The sequence below is a fragment of the Lontra canadensis genome, unplaced genomic scaffold (assembly GCF_010015895.1).
Source record: "Lontra canadensis isolate GAN:19392208 unplaced genomic scaffold, GSC_riverotter_1.0 scaffold35, whole genome shotgun sequence".
Classification (NCBI taxonomy): Eukaryota; Metazoa; Chordata; class Mammalia; order Carnivora; family Mustelidae; genus Lontra; species Lontra canadensis.
In genome coordinates this window covers 17033709-17048984 of record NW_022631029.1, presented here as the reverse complement: position 1 = coordinate 17048984, position 15276 = coordinate 17033709, and the positions used below count along the sequence as shown (strand labels likewise).

The following is a 15276-nucleotide window of genomic DNA, read 5'->3' as shown; positions in this document are numbered from 1 at the left end:
GCACTGCTTTCTTCATTCAAGGCTAGGCGTCTCTCAGCGTTTAGCAGTTTTGCACGGTATCTTAGTGTTTTGTAATACCCATGGCTGTTTTCCACAAACAGACCCTGGGAATTCAGGGCACACTTTTAATAAGAGGGTGGGCAGAGACTGAGTCCTAATAGTACAAAAAGTACAACATCACAGCATTGTGGTTAATAACATGGACCTTGGAATTGCATGGCTTGGGTAGAATTCTAGTTTTAGTCTCATGTTGAGTGTCTTGCACAAGTTTCTCTTTTTCTATAAGCTATAATTTCCTCATTTGTGAAATAGGAATTATAACAGTACTTTATGGGTTTGTTGGAAAGATTAAGTAAATGGAGAGTACACTCTAAATGAAACAGTGATTGTGGCCAAAGAAGGAATGTCTGACAACTTTCTTTAAAGCTAACCACAAGTTGCTAGGCCATTTTCAAGGACAGATCTTGGCCTAAATTTGGAGAAATAGTTTCTGATTTTAGAAAATTGAAATGCAAGACCATGCTGAAAAGTTTATCTCACACCCCTAGGCAGAGTTAGATTCTGCCTCCTCTGAGCTCCCACAACATTCTGTACTGATTTCTATCAATAGTCTTCATCTCTCTGTGTTGTGATGATCTGTTTAGACTATATGACAGTTTGGGACATCAGAGTGTGAGCCCTTCAAGATCAGTTACTCTGCTGTATTCATCTTGGCACCCAAAACGCTAGCAGAAACCCTGGACTGAGAGGAGGTTGTAGTGGTGGGATGGACGGATGAGTGGGTTGCCAGCCGGCCCACTGGTTGAATTACTCCCTCATTTGTAAAATTCACTTGAAATCTCATCTGTTCTAGGAAGTTGTCTTTGATATTCCTCTGCTATGAGGAGTTTCTTTGTAGACCACAGGAACTAAACTCTAACTATTCCCTTCTCTTCTTTAAAAAAAAAAAAAAAAAAAAAAAAAAAAAAATCTTACTACTGAATGGCCTTGTCTCCTTTAGATTAGAGAGAGAGAGAGACCAGATCCTATTTGATACTCTCTTTCACAGGTTCTCACCCATGATGGGTCCTGAATAAACATATATTAAATTCAATTCTGTAGATTAACTTCTTTGAGGGTATCAGGCATGTTGGCTAAAAAGTCTCTTCAGAGGTATTAATCACAAGCAAAGAGGATGCAAAAGAAGTTGTCTTGTAATAGACCAAGTATAATGTGGGATTTGCTCATTAACGATGCCTAGGAATCTCTAAATTAAATTATTCTGCATCTGTGATATTACCTTAAAACTACTGGCATATACAAAGTTGCAGTAGGATTATAAGAGCTGTCTGCTTTTTCAAAATTAATTCGGTTTCCCTGATTTGTTTGTCTATGGGAATCATGTAGTGCGTGATACCCACCATCTTTAAGCAATATGGTGTTTTCTTCTAAAGCTTATGCACTTATTTTGAGAAAACGCCTTTATTTTCAGTTGAATTTGTGAATAACATACTGTTCTGGTGCTCTCATGTGTTTGTAGATCATATGTTTCATTCTTCCAATTAAAGATGGCAGAAACTCCTTTAGTTGCATTGGGGAACAACACTTAAGGATTTATCTACATGATATCATCACTGTAACACAATTTCTGACTGGGATTATTCTTTAAACGCATCAAAAGTGTTGCACAGGTTCATGAAATTTCTCTATCGTGTTCAGGTGTTTTCCTTAGAAACTGACAATTTTTAAGATACCAAAATGATGTTTATCCAATATTCTATCTAAATAACATTGTAGTCCTCACCTCAGGAAAAGAATGGAGCCCCCACATAGTTCTAGCTTCCTTTAGTTACCTCTTGCTAATGTGATTCCTCTAAACCAAGGGTTGACATTAAAAGATCCATGGCCAAATATGGCTTGCCCGCCCCTTTTAAAAATAAAAGTTGAATAGGACATAGCCATGCCTACTGTTGTTTGTCTTGTCTAGAGCTGCTTAGGCATATAGCCCATCAAACTTTTAATTTGACCATCTGACGTGTTGCAGAAAATGTTTGCTGACCTGCTTTGAATCCTTTATGAACCTGCTTATATTTTCGGGAAACACGGAGTACTTTATCAATCTTGGAGGTCACCTGTGGTTGCCCTGGAACCCTTGCCTCACTATGGTTCCCAGGTTGGGCTGCATTGGGTGCTTCCCTCTGCCTCTTTATCTTCAAATTCTCCATCTGTACCTCCCACGGTACTACAGTTAACCTGGTCCAGTGCCTCTCTCCTGGACTGGAAGGACAGGAGCAACTTCCTGTTCTCCGTTGCTCTTCCCAGAGCCTGGCACAGCCTCCACACTTACCTGGTGCCCCCTGTTCACTGAGTGAACAAATGAATTGCAGTCCCTAATCAAACTATAAAGCAGCATTTTGATAGGTTTAGTTTACCAGAGACTCTGAATAATCTAGAAACCACTTCTTTCTATAATTTTTAATACATACATAAAAAGGGTTTTTCACAAAGATTTTTACCCTCATCATTATATTTCCTTTGTGCTCGTATGAAAACTCATTTACGTGAAAAACAAGTTTACGTTTTTCTAGCTCACATCTGACATTGGTTCCAATTATGCTACATGTTAGGAATAGATCTCTTTGAATTAAAAAAAAAAAAAATCTTGCGGACCATCCCAACCTTGTGGAGACGGCTGAAAAAAATGGGTGTTGTCTCCATTTTGTCAGGGTCTTCGTGCTCAGAGGTAGCTGATAAGAAGGTCTGGTTCATAATGTATTCCCTCATTGCAGCAAAGCTTATTAAGTCTGGTGTTCCGGGCAGGGGTGAGCCAGTGGTAAACAAGGCAGTCTTCACTCTTGTGCAACTGACATTCTCATTCAGGTAGGTAGCAGCCAACCCAGAAAACTGCTAGCTGGTGGCAAGGCCCCTGGCAGGATGGAAATCGGGTGACAGAAGAGAGAGTCACTGGGTAGCTGTTGAAACTGGTGGTCCTGGAATGCTCCTTGGAGGGGAGCCCTGGAATTAGAATCAGAATAAGAAAGAAGCAGCCAGGCGAAGATCATGGGGAATTGAATTGTAGGCAGAACAAACAGCTGGGACGAAGGCTCCCCCCATCTGGGAAGGAGTTGAATGTGTTAGACGAACAGAAGAAAGGCAGATGTGGCAGATGTATAGTGCAGAGCAGAGCAGTGGGGGAAGAAAAGCAGCAGGAAGTAGGGTAGGCAGCAGTGGGGACGTAGCCTGGGTTTGGGGTTAGGGCATAGGCTCTTTTCTGCTCTGGTTTCAGAGGGACTAAGGGATGGTGGTTGGTCCTGACTTCCTGATGCCATTTAGTACCTAGAATGGCCTGGGGAATCTGCTGTTGGTCAGGTCAGTGACTCACACAGTAGCCAGGAGCTCCAGAGCCCCACCCACCCTGTGTAAATCCAGATCCATCTACCTCCCTGTGGACTCCTCTGAAGCCTACCCATGTGTCCACTGCTGGGTCAAGATGCCTATTTGTCCGTCTGCTGGGTCCCAATAACACAAAGACAATGATTACCTACATGAACACCTGCCTGAGTAAGCACCTTTAAAACTGAACCCTGTTTCATCCTGTCATTCACATGGAGACATCGTTTGTTGCAGGCAGATAAGAAGCTTTCTTAATAAAGGATTAGATTTCAGGAAATATACATGTCAGGGCAACATGACCTAAATGGGCTGGTGAAAAATATTCACCTAAAAGAGAATGCGTTTAGCCTGCCCAACTGCTTTTTGACATTGTTGTTATTAGTGTTATTAACCTTCAATTAAAATAATAAATGTATATCACGTAGACGACCCTGCCCTTGTGTGTACACGGGATGAAACAGCTGACAGATTCAACCATTTTAATTCACTTCCGTAAATGTTTTGATTCATTAAACATTGGGTCAAGCCAATCCTTAGCATCAGACAAGAAGAATGAACTGATAAAATATTTTTATGACATTGGGACGAAAAAAAATTTTCAGATGTCATTGATATTACTGAAGTTACATCAGGTACAAAGAATTTCAGATTCAGTCCAATAATTCTTACAGTGAGCCATTGTTTAAATAAAATGTCCTTCCTTCCCCACCTGGTCGCCGTGTTTAGACACAGCTCACCACGGCAATTGTGGGTACTGTTGGAAGCCTGCAAAGTTGTCATGTTGTTGTGGTTTGGTGAAGTCAGGCCCTAAGGGAGGGTGTGGGGAGGAGGAAGGAGAAGGAGGTGCTGGAAGGAAGATGATGGGAAAAGGTCTCTTAACAAAGAAAAGGCAACTCAGTGGGAGTGGAGGCTGGCAATCTGCTAAAAGGAAATGAAAGGAAATTCTTCATTTCTAAACGGTTCATTGACCCATGATAATAAAGCAGCCCTGCCAAAGAAGGATAATTATCTTTTTAAGTATCTGATGCCCCGTGGGTGAAGGCTTCCCTTCTCCTCTCTTGAAAAATGAACTCAGATTAAACAAATGCCCCTTTTCCTAGTTTACCGTTGACATGAATTTCCTGATTATGAGCAAAATTAATCAGTTTTTCCTCTCTCCGCCCCCCTCCCTCTTCTCTTATGGAAATCAGGCCCACCCAGCTGAGCTCGGTGCATTTCCCTTTGGGCTCTGAGTCCTACCAGTATGATGGGCCACAGTGCTTGATATTCTGGTGAGACTAGCAGTCCTAGAATTGGGGTTTTATTATGCCCCTTAGCAGCTTAGCATCAGGCAAAGCACACTCTTATAAAACAACAAGAAACAGGAAAAAAAGAGAGAAACAGAAAAGAGCATTAGAACACTTTTTTTCCTCTGCTGGTACCTGAAAACTAAACAAAAATTACTATATCTGTCTGTGTATGTTTGTGTGTATGAATATGTGTGTATATGTATACACACACACACACACACACACACATATGCCTGATTGTATGCATGTAGCCACACGTATGTGAGGAGTTCAAATACAAAGACAACTGAAATGTTATTGATGCTGTAACATTGAGTACTGATTTGCCACCAACGTGCGATCAAACTCATCTTCTTTTTCTTTAGATCTTGTTTGTTCAGGCCAATAGCGTAACTACGGTGACTTGTCTTAAGATGGTTTTGTTTGCCTAAGTAAAAAAAACACAAAACAAAAAACCCTGTTTTCTTAAGTCAATGATTTACCTTTAGCTGGCTTTCTGAATTCTTAATAATCAACTTGAGGAACACTTGTCATAAATTGCTTAACCACGTGGCACATCTCTTATCAGAAATGAAGGGCATGGTACATTTTCAGAATGTCGACACTCCTTTTAAACATAAATAAAACATCTCTTATAGTATTTTTATTACATTTTTCTCTAAAGAGATATTGAAATTAAAATTTTAATCATGGATAGTCTGCTTGCTTTTCCAACCCAGTGCCTTTAGCTGCTGGAGAAGACAGAGCTTTCGAATTGGGGTCAGGAGATAATGGTCCAGAATAGATTTTGCCTCTTGGCATAATTATTTCAGCCAGTACTTGAGTCTCTCTGAACATTAATGTCCCTTTCCCTTAAAAGAATTTCTTCAGTGCGCCATCCAAGTATAATTAACCATGTTTATAAGCTCTTTTTGAACTTCTTGGAGTTTGGTGGTTGATAAATATTTGTTCTTTTATTCCTTAGTCTTTGAGAGTTCAGGCCCTTGGCCAAGGGGATTCAGTACTAGGGGTATAAATTTCTTGGTAAAAATACTACCCAAAGCAAGCGAAGTGTGCCTTAACAGAACTCACCACAGATGTCCTCGTGTGTCCCCTTCGGCCGGTGGAGCGTTTCCGAGACCTGCATCCCAATGAGGTGGCGGATTTGTTTCAGGTGACCCAGAGGGTCGGGATGGTGGTGGAGAAGCATTTCCAGGGGACTTCTCTCACATTTTCCATTCAGGTGAGTGTACGGATAGCTCAGAAGTTATTTTTCTTCCTTTTCACCCCCTAGCATTGGGCTCTCTCTCTTTTAAGCGGCATCTCACTGGTAAGGTGAGTTGTTCATGTCTTATACAGTAGCAGAAAAAGGTGTATCTAATCCAGGACCGCCCTACTATCCCATGGGCCCCAAGGTGGACTGTAGACTGTCAGCTGAGACACTGTCTACGGCATTGTTTACGAAGCAGGTGGGAATAATAGACACGTGATTTCATGGGCAATAAGACATTCCAGATCTTTTCCCAGAACTGGGGCTGGGCAAGTCATTTTTACTGCATGGTAAATACGTCTTGAGCACTGCATGGGCCTAGCCCTCTTCTACTTTAGGATCGTAGAAACTGCCCTCAGAGGGTTCCTTTTCTCTTTAACTCAAGCCCCAGTGATCGATTATGGATTGGTATGAAGCTGGATTGATTGGATATTCTGTGTGGCCTGCTTCCCAGGAAGAAAATGAGACCCCCTCCTCCCCCAGATCACTGGAGATTTTTAGGGAGAGGTTGAACAAAGTGTGAGAGGAGGAGGTTGTGGTGAGTCATCAGTTGTGGGAATTGAGTAAATCAATAGAACATATCTTATGCCCCTTCAGATTTCCCATGGGAAGAGTGGGGGCTATCAATACTTAATTATTAAAGTCCTCAACAGCCTTGAAATCGGATGACTCTGCAGGGACCCTTTGGAAAGAATTGGCTTCTTCCATCATGTGATACCTTTACCTAGGTGGTTTAGTTATGCAGAATACTTGCCATCCTCCTCCTACCCTTCTCATCTCCCCACCACAGACCTTCAAAGACAACAGATAAAGAAGGCCACTATTTTCAGGTTATGAAAGGCTTGGACTAAAACTGCTGTTAAACACTTCTTAGGGGTGCCTGGGTGGCTCAGTGGGTTAAAGCCTCTGCCTTGGGCTTAGATCATGATCTCAGGGTCCTGGGATCGAGCCCCACATCTGGCTCTCTGCTCAGCAGGGAGGCTGCTTCCCGCTCTCTCTCTGCCTTCCTCTCTGCCTACTTGTGATCTCTGTCAAGTAAATAAATAAAATCTTTTAAAAAACCCAACCAACCAAACAAAACAAAAAAAAAAAAACACTTTAAAAAATTTTTTTTGCTACCCTGTGTTGAGAGTAAACTTCCCCTTAAAGTGTGTGTGTGTGTGTGTTGTATGTCAAACCACTTGAGTTACCTTCATGCAGGTAATTAATCTCAGGGTCGGTTTATCAAGCTTATGCAACAAATCATGTTTCCAGAGAAGGAAGGAAATGGAAGGCAAGTGGCTGAAGACATCTGTCGGTGTTAAATGAAATGCTAGAAGAAAATTCACATTCACTGGAAATAGCCAGGGCTAGTTATCTAACATGATTTACTAGAAAGTGAATCTCATAAACATAGGAACTAACTTGTGCATAACACTTGGAGTACTTTCATATATGCCATGTTTTCAGACCTTTTAAAGCTTTAAACCACACTAGGATATTTATTCCACAGCAGTGTGACCCTCCCTTCCCATGGATACATATATAGACAAAGGAAACCAGAGTTTTACAAAATAGCATTTACCCTTTCAGTGTACTCTAATCATTTTCGTTGTATTATCTGATTTGTTTTTAGTGCTGATCACAACCCATTAAGCTGACTTCATGACCCACTAATGGGCCGTGACTTCAAGTTTGAAAACCACTGATGCAGAGTTCTACTTCATCTTGGCCACAGCAGGGCAAACATGCTTACCCATTAGTCTGGGTTGCAGAGGTAGAAAGACTGGCTAAAAGTTGCAGGGTTCTATTTTAGTTTTACAGTTTTTGACTGTAGGCATTGCTTGGTATCTCAAACCCGCTAAACACTTGCTTTTGCTTTGTATTATGATGATGACTGGGCAAGTTAGCTTATTTTCAGCTAAACCAATAGTTTTGTTGGGTTTTAAAAAGCTGAGAGGAGGAACCAGGATGGGAAAAAGGCCCAGCAATAATGAATGCTCCCCTATCCCCGCTCCTAAGGTCAGGACAGTCAGAGAGGGCCCACTCTTGGGTGATCTTCTCATATAAGACAACCCATTTCCTGCTTAATGGATTATGTTTACAGCAGGGTTTTTTGTTTGTTTGTTTTGGTTTTGGGTTTTGTTTTTTTTTTTTTTTTGAGTAGAGATCTCTAGTAATCAGACATTAATTAAACTACATCTGATTTAAAGATAACCAAAAGGTGTGATAATTTACCTCCCCAAACATTTCCATCCTTCTTTAATGCAATTAAAACCATAGCCAAGAGCAAAGAGCATGGAAAGTGGCAAGAGGGTTGGCTCACTGGATAATTTATATCATTTTTATACATAACTTCTCACTTACTCTCAGTCGGAAATGGAGAACTGTCTGGTCCCACACATTCGAGGTGAATGGTCCCCATGAGAATACTATAAATTAACACACAATGAAATTGGTTCTAAATTATTAACGGGAGATAGTTCTGAATAAGCAGGAGATACCATCTATCTAGTATCACCCTGTTATTTATCTATTTTTTTTTCCCTTCTTCCAGGATGGGCCTGAAGCTGGACAGACTGTGAAGGTGAGTGCTTATTACGTGCATACAAATTAATAAGGAGCAATTATGAGAACTAATAAAAATCACACTGAGCCATTTGCAGCACGTTGCTGGTTCATTATGTTATCTTCGAGGTCAGAAAGACCCTCAGTGTTAGAGCTATAAATCCTGACATTATAAACTATGCCAAGCAATATGTTTCCCATTAGTTTACAAGACATTTACCTTTTGTAGTAAAGTTAGTATTGCGGAAACGCTAAAACAGAAGCTAAATTAGGAAGTCCAAAAACAGAGACTGAAGTCAAAGGAGTTCGGGTGAGGTCATGTGCAGGGTACAGGTGAGCCCTATGTGGACTGGCGGGTCCCATGTGAAGCTGGGATGTCTGTGTTTGTCACACACCCTCTTTCTGCCTTGTTGTTCTTGAGCACCAGGCGACACGAGGTGCTAGCCCACACTTCTCCTTTGCTCCGTGCCCTGCTTCTCTTTCTTCTCTTTCTCTCCACCCACATACCTCTAATTTTCCTCCCTTTGTACCTCATACCCAGGTTCTAACCTAATGGAGTCAGTGGAGCTCAAAGATGGGTTTTTAACTGTGCTGAAAGAGGAAAGGAGGATTTATTAGGATACTCTCTGCTTCGCTAGTAAAATAAAACAAAACAAAACAAAATAAAATAAAATAAAATAAAATAAAATAATAAAATCTTGGCTGATTCTGAAGCTGGGTTTCAGCCCCCTTCATACAAATGCAAATTCCTCTGCAGTTAGGTCCTACACCTAAATCATAGAAAAGGCTATTTTTTTTTTCCCAGTGCTAGAAATCGGAAGGAAGTCAAACCAGGGTGCTAATGTGATACTTTGTAAAATACAGTTTTAGGACTTCGAGACTGACTGTGAGTGGCTAAGGAAATGCTTGGCTCCAAACAGTTCCCCCCCAAAATAGTCCTTTTTTGGGGCACCTGGGTGGCTCAGTGGGTTGTCTCTGCCTTCGGTTCAGGTCATGATCCCAGGGTCCTCGGATTGAGCCCCGCATTGGGCTCTCTGCTCAGCAGGGAGCCTGCTTCCCCCTCTCTCTGCCTGCCTCTCTGCCTACTTGTGATTGCTGTCTGTCAAATAAATAAAATCTTTAAAAAAATAGTCTTTTTTTGATATTAGTTTGCATATGATTTTAATGTTTAACAGAGCTACTATGGGACTTTTAAAATAGAATCTCTGGGAAGTACTTCAGAGGAACAAATGCCCTATAGGGACTGCCATCAAATTCTTTGTGATAAAAAAGAGCTAGCCTCCTGATTGCTCCAGACATATGATGTCATAGGGACAGAAGGGACACAAAGCTTCCCTCCAACCCACTGTCTACCCTCCATGCCAAGCTTCCAAACATGCAGCCACTAAAAAGAATATGTGTAGCTTCTTTTTGAAATTGTTTCTTGAAATACAAAACACAGTGTTTAAACCTGGTTGCTAGTTTTTTAAAAACTCCGTATGCTGGGTGTTTGAGTAGGTCAGTCAGTTAAGAGTCTGCCTTTGGCTCCGGTCGTGATCTCAGGGTCTTAGGATCAAGTCCTACGTTGGGCTCCATGCTCAGCAGGGAGTCTGCTTCTCCCTCTCCCTCCTCCCTACTCATGTTCTCTCTCAAAAATAAATAAATAAAACCTTAAAAAAACAAACAAACCCTCAACAGGTTGATGTAGATTCCAACAACACTAGAGTTAGTTAGATGCTGTGTGCACTATCTAGTTTGACAGAATTCTTTCAGCGGTTGGAAGTCCAGCTGTAGAAGCATAGCTAATAATGTGGGAGAATGCACAGACTGAGATGATGTACATATTAAACATCTCATAACATTTATATGAATATATATGTAATATCTCAAAATTTCACTTGGAAATTCTGAAGGGAGCATTAAAATTACGTCCTATACAAGCAGGCATCGAATAGAGACAAAAAGTCAGTGAGCGTTTGCCAGGGGTTGGAGGAAGGAAGGCGTGGGGAGTGACAGCTCAGGAGTCTGGGTCTCTTTTTTAAGTTGACGAAAATGTTGTGGAATTTGATAGTGGTGATGTTCTTGCAATGTAGCGAATATTCTACAACCCAGTGCATCGTACTTTTTAACATGGATGATTTTATCGTATTTGAACTCTAACTCAATTAAAAAGAATAATAAAATACAGTTAAAAAAAAAAAAAACCAACCAAAGCCACGTCTAGCAGGGCTGGGCCCCAAGGCCATAGACTCACTGACTCTAATTGTGACTACATTTTTGGTGTCCCAGTTATCTAGCCAAAAATGTTAATGGTTTTGTTAGCTTCAGTAGGGTAACCCCTGGCCTATAGGGCTCATACATGAAGTGTTGAATATGATTATTATCCTCACCACTGTTGTTACTCAACATAAGGTGGTGGTGGTGGTGTTTTTAATAATTCTATATTTTTGAATTAGTAGATTGTATTGCTGTGGACATCTCTCACCTGTTTCCAGCCCAGTCACAGAATTCCCCCATGCTGTGGGAGGGGGGTGGGGGTCCTCTTATAACCTTTGTGGAATATAAAATGGCTAAAAGGTCACAACCATATACATGCCGATGAAACCCTGACCGGCATATGACAGAGTTTGGAAAACTGTCCTTTTCGACGAAGTCCACATCTGCAAAGTTGTCTATGTTTTTCCAAGTACATGCCTTATATTGCCTGCATTAACAGTAATTTTGGTGTTAGTTAAAAAAAAAAAAAAGTTGACCCTATCAGTTCTCATTCTAAATCTTTGTGTTTGGGGCTTGGGAATCTTCCTCCTGAACCAACACTCCATATGGGTCTTTTCAGAGCGAGGCTGTTTATCAGCCTCGTTATTTTATGGTGATAAAATACTAGCTGGTAAGGGCCACATCCCCCTGACACATGGAAGCCAGCCTTCCAGGAGCCAGCCCCTCCAGGGAGCAGGGCAACCCCTTCAGAATTCACTTGTCAGCTTCTGAGCCCGCAGTTCAAGACCGAGCATTTCGTATTTTGAAATGCACCCAGATGCGCCTTTCAGGGTAGCACTTGACAGCCTGCCAGGGGAGCACATGGTGACTGTGGGCTTCATCTCTGCCTCTGCGTCTGACTCTTGGTATGCTGCTCGATGCCTGGGTTCGGAACCATTTGTGTCTCGGGTGGTGAGAACAGTAAGCCCAGTAATGATCTCTTCCCCTGAAGCCACTGTTGTTACTGTTAGTGAAGGTGTACCCCTGTGTGAGACTCTTAAACGTGGTGCCACTGTAAGGTTTTTTTGTTTCGGGGACTTTCGATGCTGCTTTGCAAAGCGCAAGAGCGGTCTCATGTACTTAGTAAGTAATTCGTAGCAGGAAAGGGAATGGGGAAGTAAAAAAGTGACCTCCTATTTTTCAGTTCATTATTCAGTCTCCTTTTGGATTTAAAAGTAATAAAGCCCTGCTATCTACCCAGTGGTCATTGCAACTGTCTGGGCATCCTGCAGGCTTGAGAGACAATCTCTTTTTTCTGGCTTTAGGCATGTCTCATAATATACGTCTGCATATCACCGTATATACATTACAGCCATATGCCACTTTTTTATTAACCTTTTCTGACTCCCTTCCCCCATCTGAAGTGGTTCTGCAGAAGCCTTTACTCCCTATCCTGTTCCCTTATTTGATTTCTTTCAAGACATTCCTTACTGTTTTTTGTTTGTTTGTTTGTTTTGTTTTTTGTTTGTGTGGCTGTTTTTGTATCTATAGCTATATCTCCATAGCTCCTCAAAAATGGTAGCCTTTGAGGACCTGCATTTTGTCATTGTCTACTATGGCCCTTTTGGGTGGTATGGGGGGAAGATAATGGGACTTTGATACAGCAAACCTCTGCTTGTCAGTTTCTTTTTTCTTTTTTTATATATTTTTTTATTTGTTTATTTGACGGAGAGTTAGAGAGCACAAGTAAGCAGAGTGTCAGGGAGAGGGGGAGAGAGAGAAGCAGGCTCTCTGCTGAGCAGGGAGCCCGATGGGGGGCTCGATCCCAGGACCCTGGAATCACGACCTGAGCTGAAGGCAGCCGCTTAACCAACTGAGCCACCCGGGCGCCCCTGCTTGTCAGTTTCTAACTTGAATTAACATGGAGCGGTAGATGATAAGTACTTGCATTTCAGTGTGCAGTCAGGGGTCTGGGTTTCTTGGGATTTCTTTCAAGAATCCCCTTTATTTCAGGCATCACTGACAAAGACCAGAATTTCCACTAATCAGGTCCCCAAATCATATTCCAAAATGTAATTTCAGCTAGCCAAACCATTAAAGGCAGTGTTCTACCCTTTAAAAAGGATGTTCCTTAATAAGTTTAATGTGAGGGCGCCTGGGTGGCTCAGTGGGTTAAAGCCTCTGCCTTCGGCTCAGGTCATGATCCCGGGGTCCTGGGATCGAGCCCCATATCGGGCTCTCTGCTCAGCGGGGAGCCTGCTTCCTCCTCTCTCTCTCTGCCTGCCTCTCTGCCTACTTGTGATCTCTGTCTGTCAAATAAATAAATAAACAAAATCTTTAAAAAAAAAAAAGTTTAATGTGAGCTATCTTTTAGAGTAATTACTATGTGCGTCTTTGGGTGGGAGGGTGTTTTAGGTATATTAAAGTGAGAAATTTATGGCAGGCAGGTAATCTAGAATCTCATAAGAACTATTTATGGAATATGCTTGCTTACTCTTTTCTGTGTTTATGCACTTGAGTCCCCTACTTAGATATTTAATTTTCTAATATTAAGGCAGTGGGAAGTGTCTTAATAACTATTGGTTTATTAATAGTTACTTTTCAGATTGCTAAAGAAAGAATAAGAAAAGGAATTCTTTAGAAAAGTGTGATTTAAAAATTAAAACCAAGGGATCAGGGTGGTTTAGTTGGTTAATTGTCTGCCTTTGGTTCAGGTCATGTTCCCAGGGTCCTGGGATCGAGCCCAGCATCAGGGAGCCTGTTTCTCCCTCTCCCGCTGCTGTTCCCTCTGCTTATGCTCTCTCTCTCTGTCAGATAAATAAATAAAATCTTTAAAAAATTATAAAAATAAAAATTAAAACCAAAACAAAAGCAACGCTTCCATTTACTGAGAGGTCTCTACAGTCCTAGAGAAGATTTTCTAGTGAAGATTTGGTAATCTTTTCAATTCATGAGCAAAGAGGGCATTTTAGCTTTTTGTGAAGTCCATAGTTAATACACTTTGGTGTCAGTCAGAGGTTCCGTAGAAATATTAGCTCTGCTATTTTACTGTGTGACTTTGGGCAGGACTCTTAACCTCTCTGGACATCTATGCCTTCATTTTTCAAATGGAGGGAATCGTCTATTGTACGGAGTGATGTGAGGAGAAACCAACATGAATAAATAGACCAGCCCACCACATACTGCCCCTGGGACCTTGTGCATGACTCTTAATATTAACCTTATCCTCAGTTTTCTCATCTGGAAAATAGACAAAGACTGGATGTAAAGAGAATATACTTGGCATTGAGATTATCTGTGGCTCTGATAAGTTCACAACCACACTCTGAATTCTGACACTGTTAACTTTTGCCATTTTGCTTAAATTCTTGAGAAACTTTCTTCTGATCATATGACTTGTGTTTTTTAATATCAACTTTGAATTTATTATAAAAAGTGACCAGTTGAATATTCAGAACCTACCTTATTTAATGGGAGAAAAAAATCTTTACCCTGATGTTTTTTTAGCCTCTGCTGTACCCCTCAGTAATAGGTTAACTCATGGTTCTAAACCAACAGTATACTTCAGTTACTTGATGTAGGTTTTCACAAAGCAGAAATCTGCCTGCCCCCTGATGCTGATTCAGTAGGTCTGGCATGGGACCTAGGACTCTCTGCATTTTAACAGACACTGTAAGTGATTCCCAGGCACACCTTGTCTAGTGCATAGCATCGAACTGATGAGAAGATAGAGAGGAATCTCCATATAACTCCTTGCTTTCAAGACAAATGAATTCCTTTTTTTTTTTTTTAAGATTTTATTTATTTATTTGAGAGAGAGAAAACACAAGTAGGGTAAGGGTCAGAGGGAGAAGCAGACTCCCTGCTGAGCAGTGAGCCCGACATGGGACTCTATCCTGAGAGTCTAGGATCATGACCTGAGCCAAAGGCAGACAGGTAACAATTGAGCCACCCAGGCACCCCATCACCCCAAATGAATTCCTAAAATTTGGTGCACACAGAATGGAGAAACAGATACCTTGAGAATGAAAATGATTTTACGTGACTGTTATTTATTATTTTCATCTGTAAAGAAATTTCACGAAAGCTGTAATTTGCCAGAGAACTTTAATCCTCTGGTTCAAGCTGTGACAAAAAGTGCCTCTCTTGTGTTTATATCTCATGCCTGCATTACTGCCAGAAGAATTAGTATTTTAAGGACATAGTAGCTTTTATCTTGTGGAACTGCCTGAGAATTTATATCTCTTCTCTCACAGTAAATCCAGTTTACCTGAATTTGGTAACCCAAAACCGACTTTGGTGCTCAGAGGATGGGTTTAGGTGTACATGTGGGAGCAGACACCTCCAAACCCCTCCCTTCTGACATGTATGTGTGTCTGACTCTCCTTCCCCTTCTGGTGATCTGGGGACACAACCTCAGGTGCCTGGCTCTCCAGGCAGGAGAAAGGAACCATGACCCTGCCTGTCTCCTGTTGGAAACTTTCTCTCTCCTGTTAAACCTCCAGCCTTCTTCTAAGTAGGTTATCAAATCATTGTGTTTTTCCATTTCTAAAGAGTTGATTTTGATTTGCATGATGTCATGCAAAGCCCTGAAGGAAAAATTACCCAAGCCCCCTGGTGTCTTCTGGTTACTCTTTATTTATT

At 41.3% G+C, this 15276-nt stretch overlaps 1 protein-coding gene across 1 annotated transcript in view; it reads left to right on the top strand.

Annotated features, from left to right (window-relative positions):
- Nucleotides 1-5108: 5108 nt before the first annotated feature.
- Nucleotides 5109-15276, top strand: part of FHIT (fragile histidine triad diadenosine triphosphatase) — a 292737-nt gene continuing 282569 nt past the window's right edge. Inside the window, exons 1-2 of the mRNA XM_032868459.1 lie at nucleotides 5109-5883; nucleotides 8447-8476. Coding sequence (XP_032724350.1) covers nucleotides 5833-5883; nucleotides 8447-8476 — 81 coding nt within the window. The 5' untranslated portion in view covers nucleotides 5109-5832. The remainder of the gene's footprint in view (nucleotides 5884-8446; nucleotides 8477-15276) is intronic.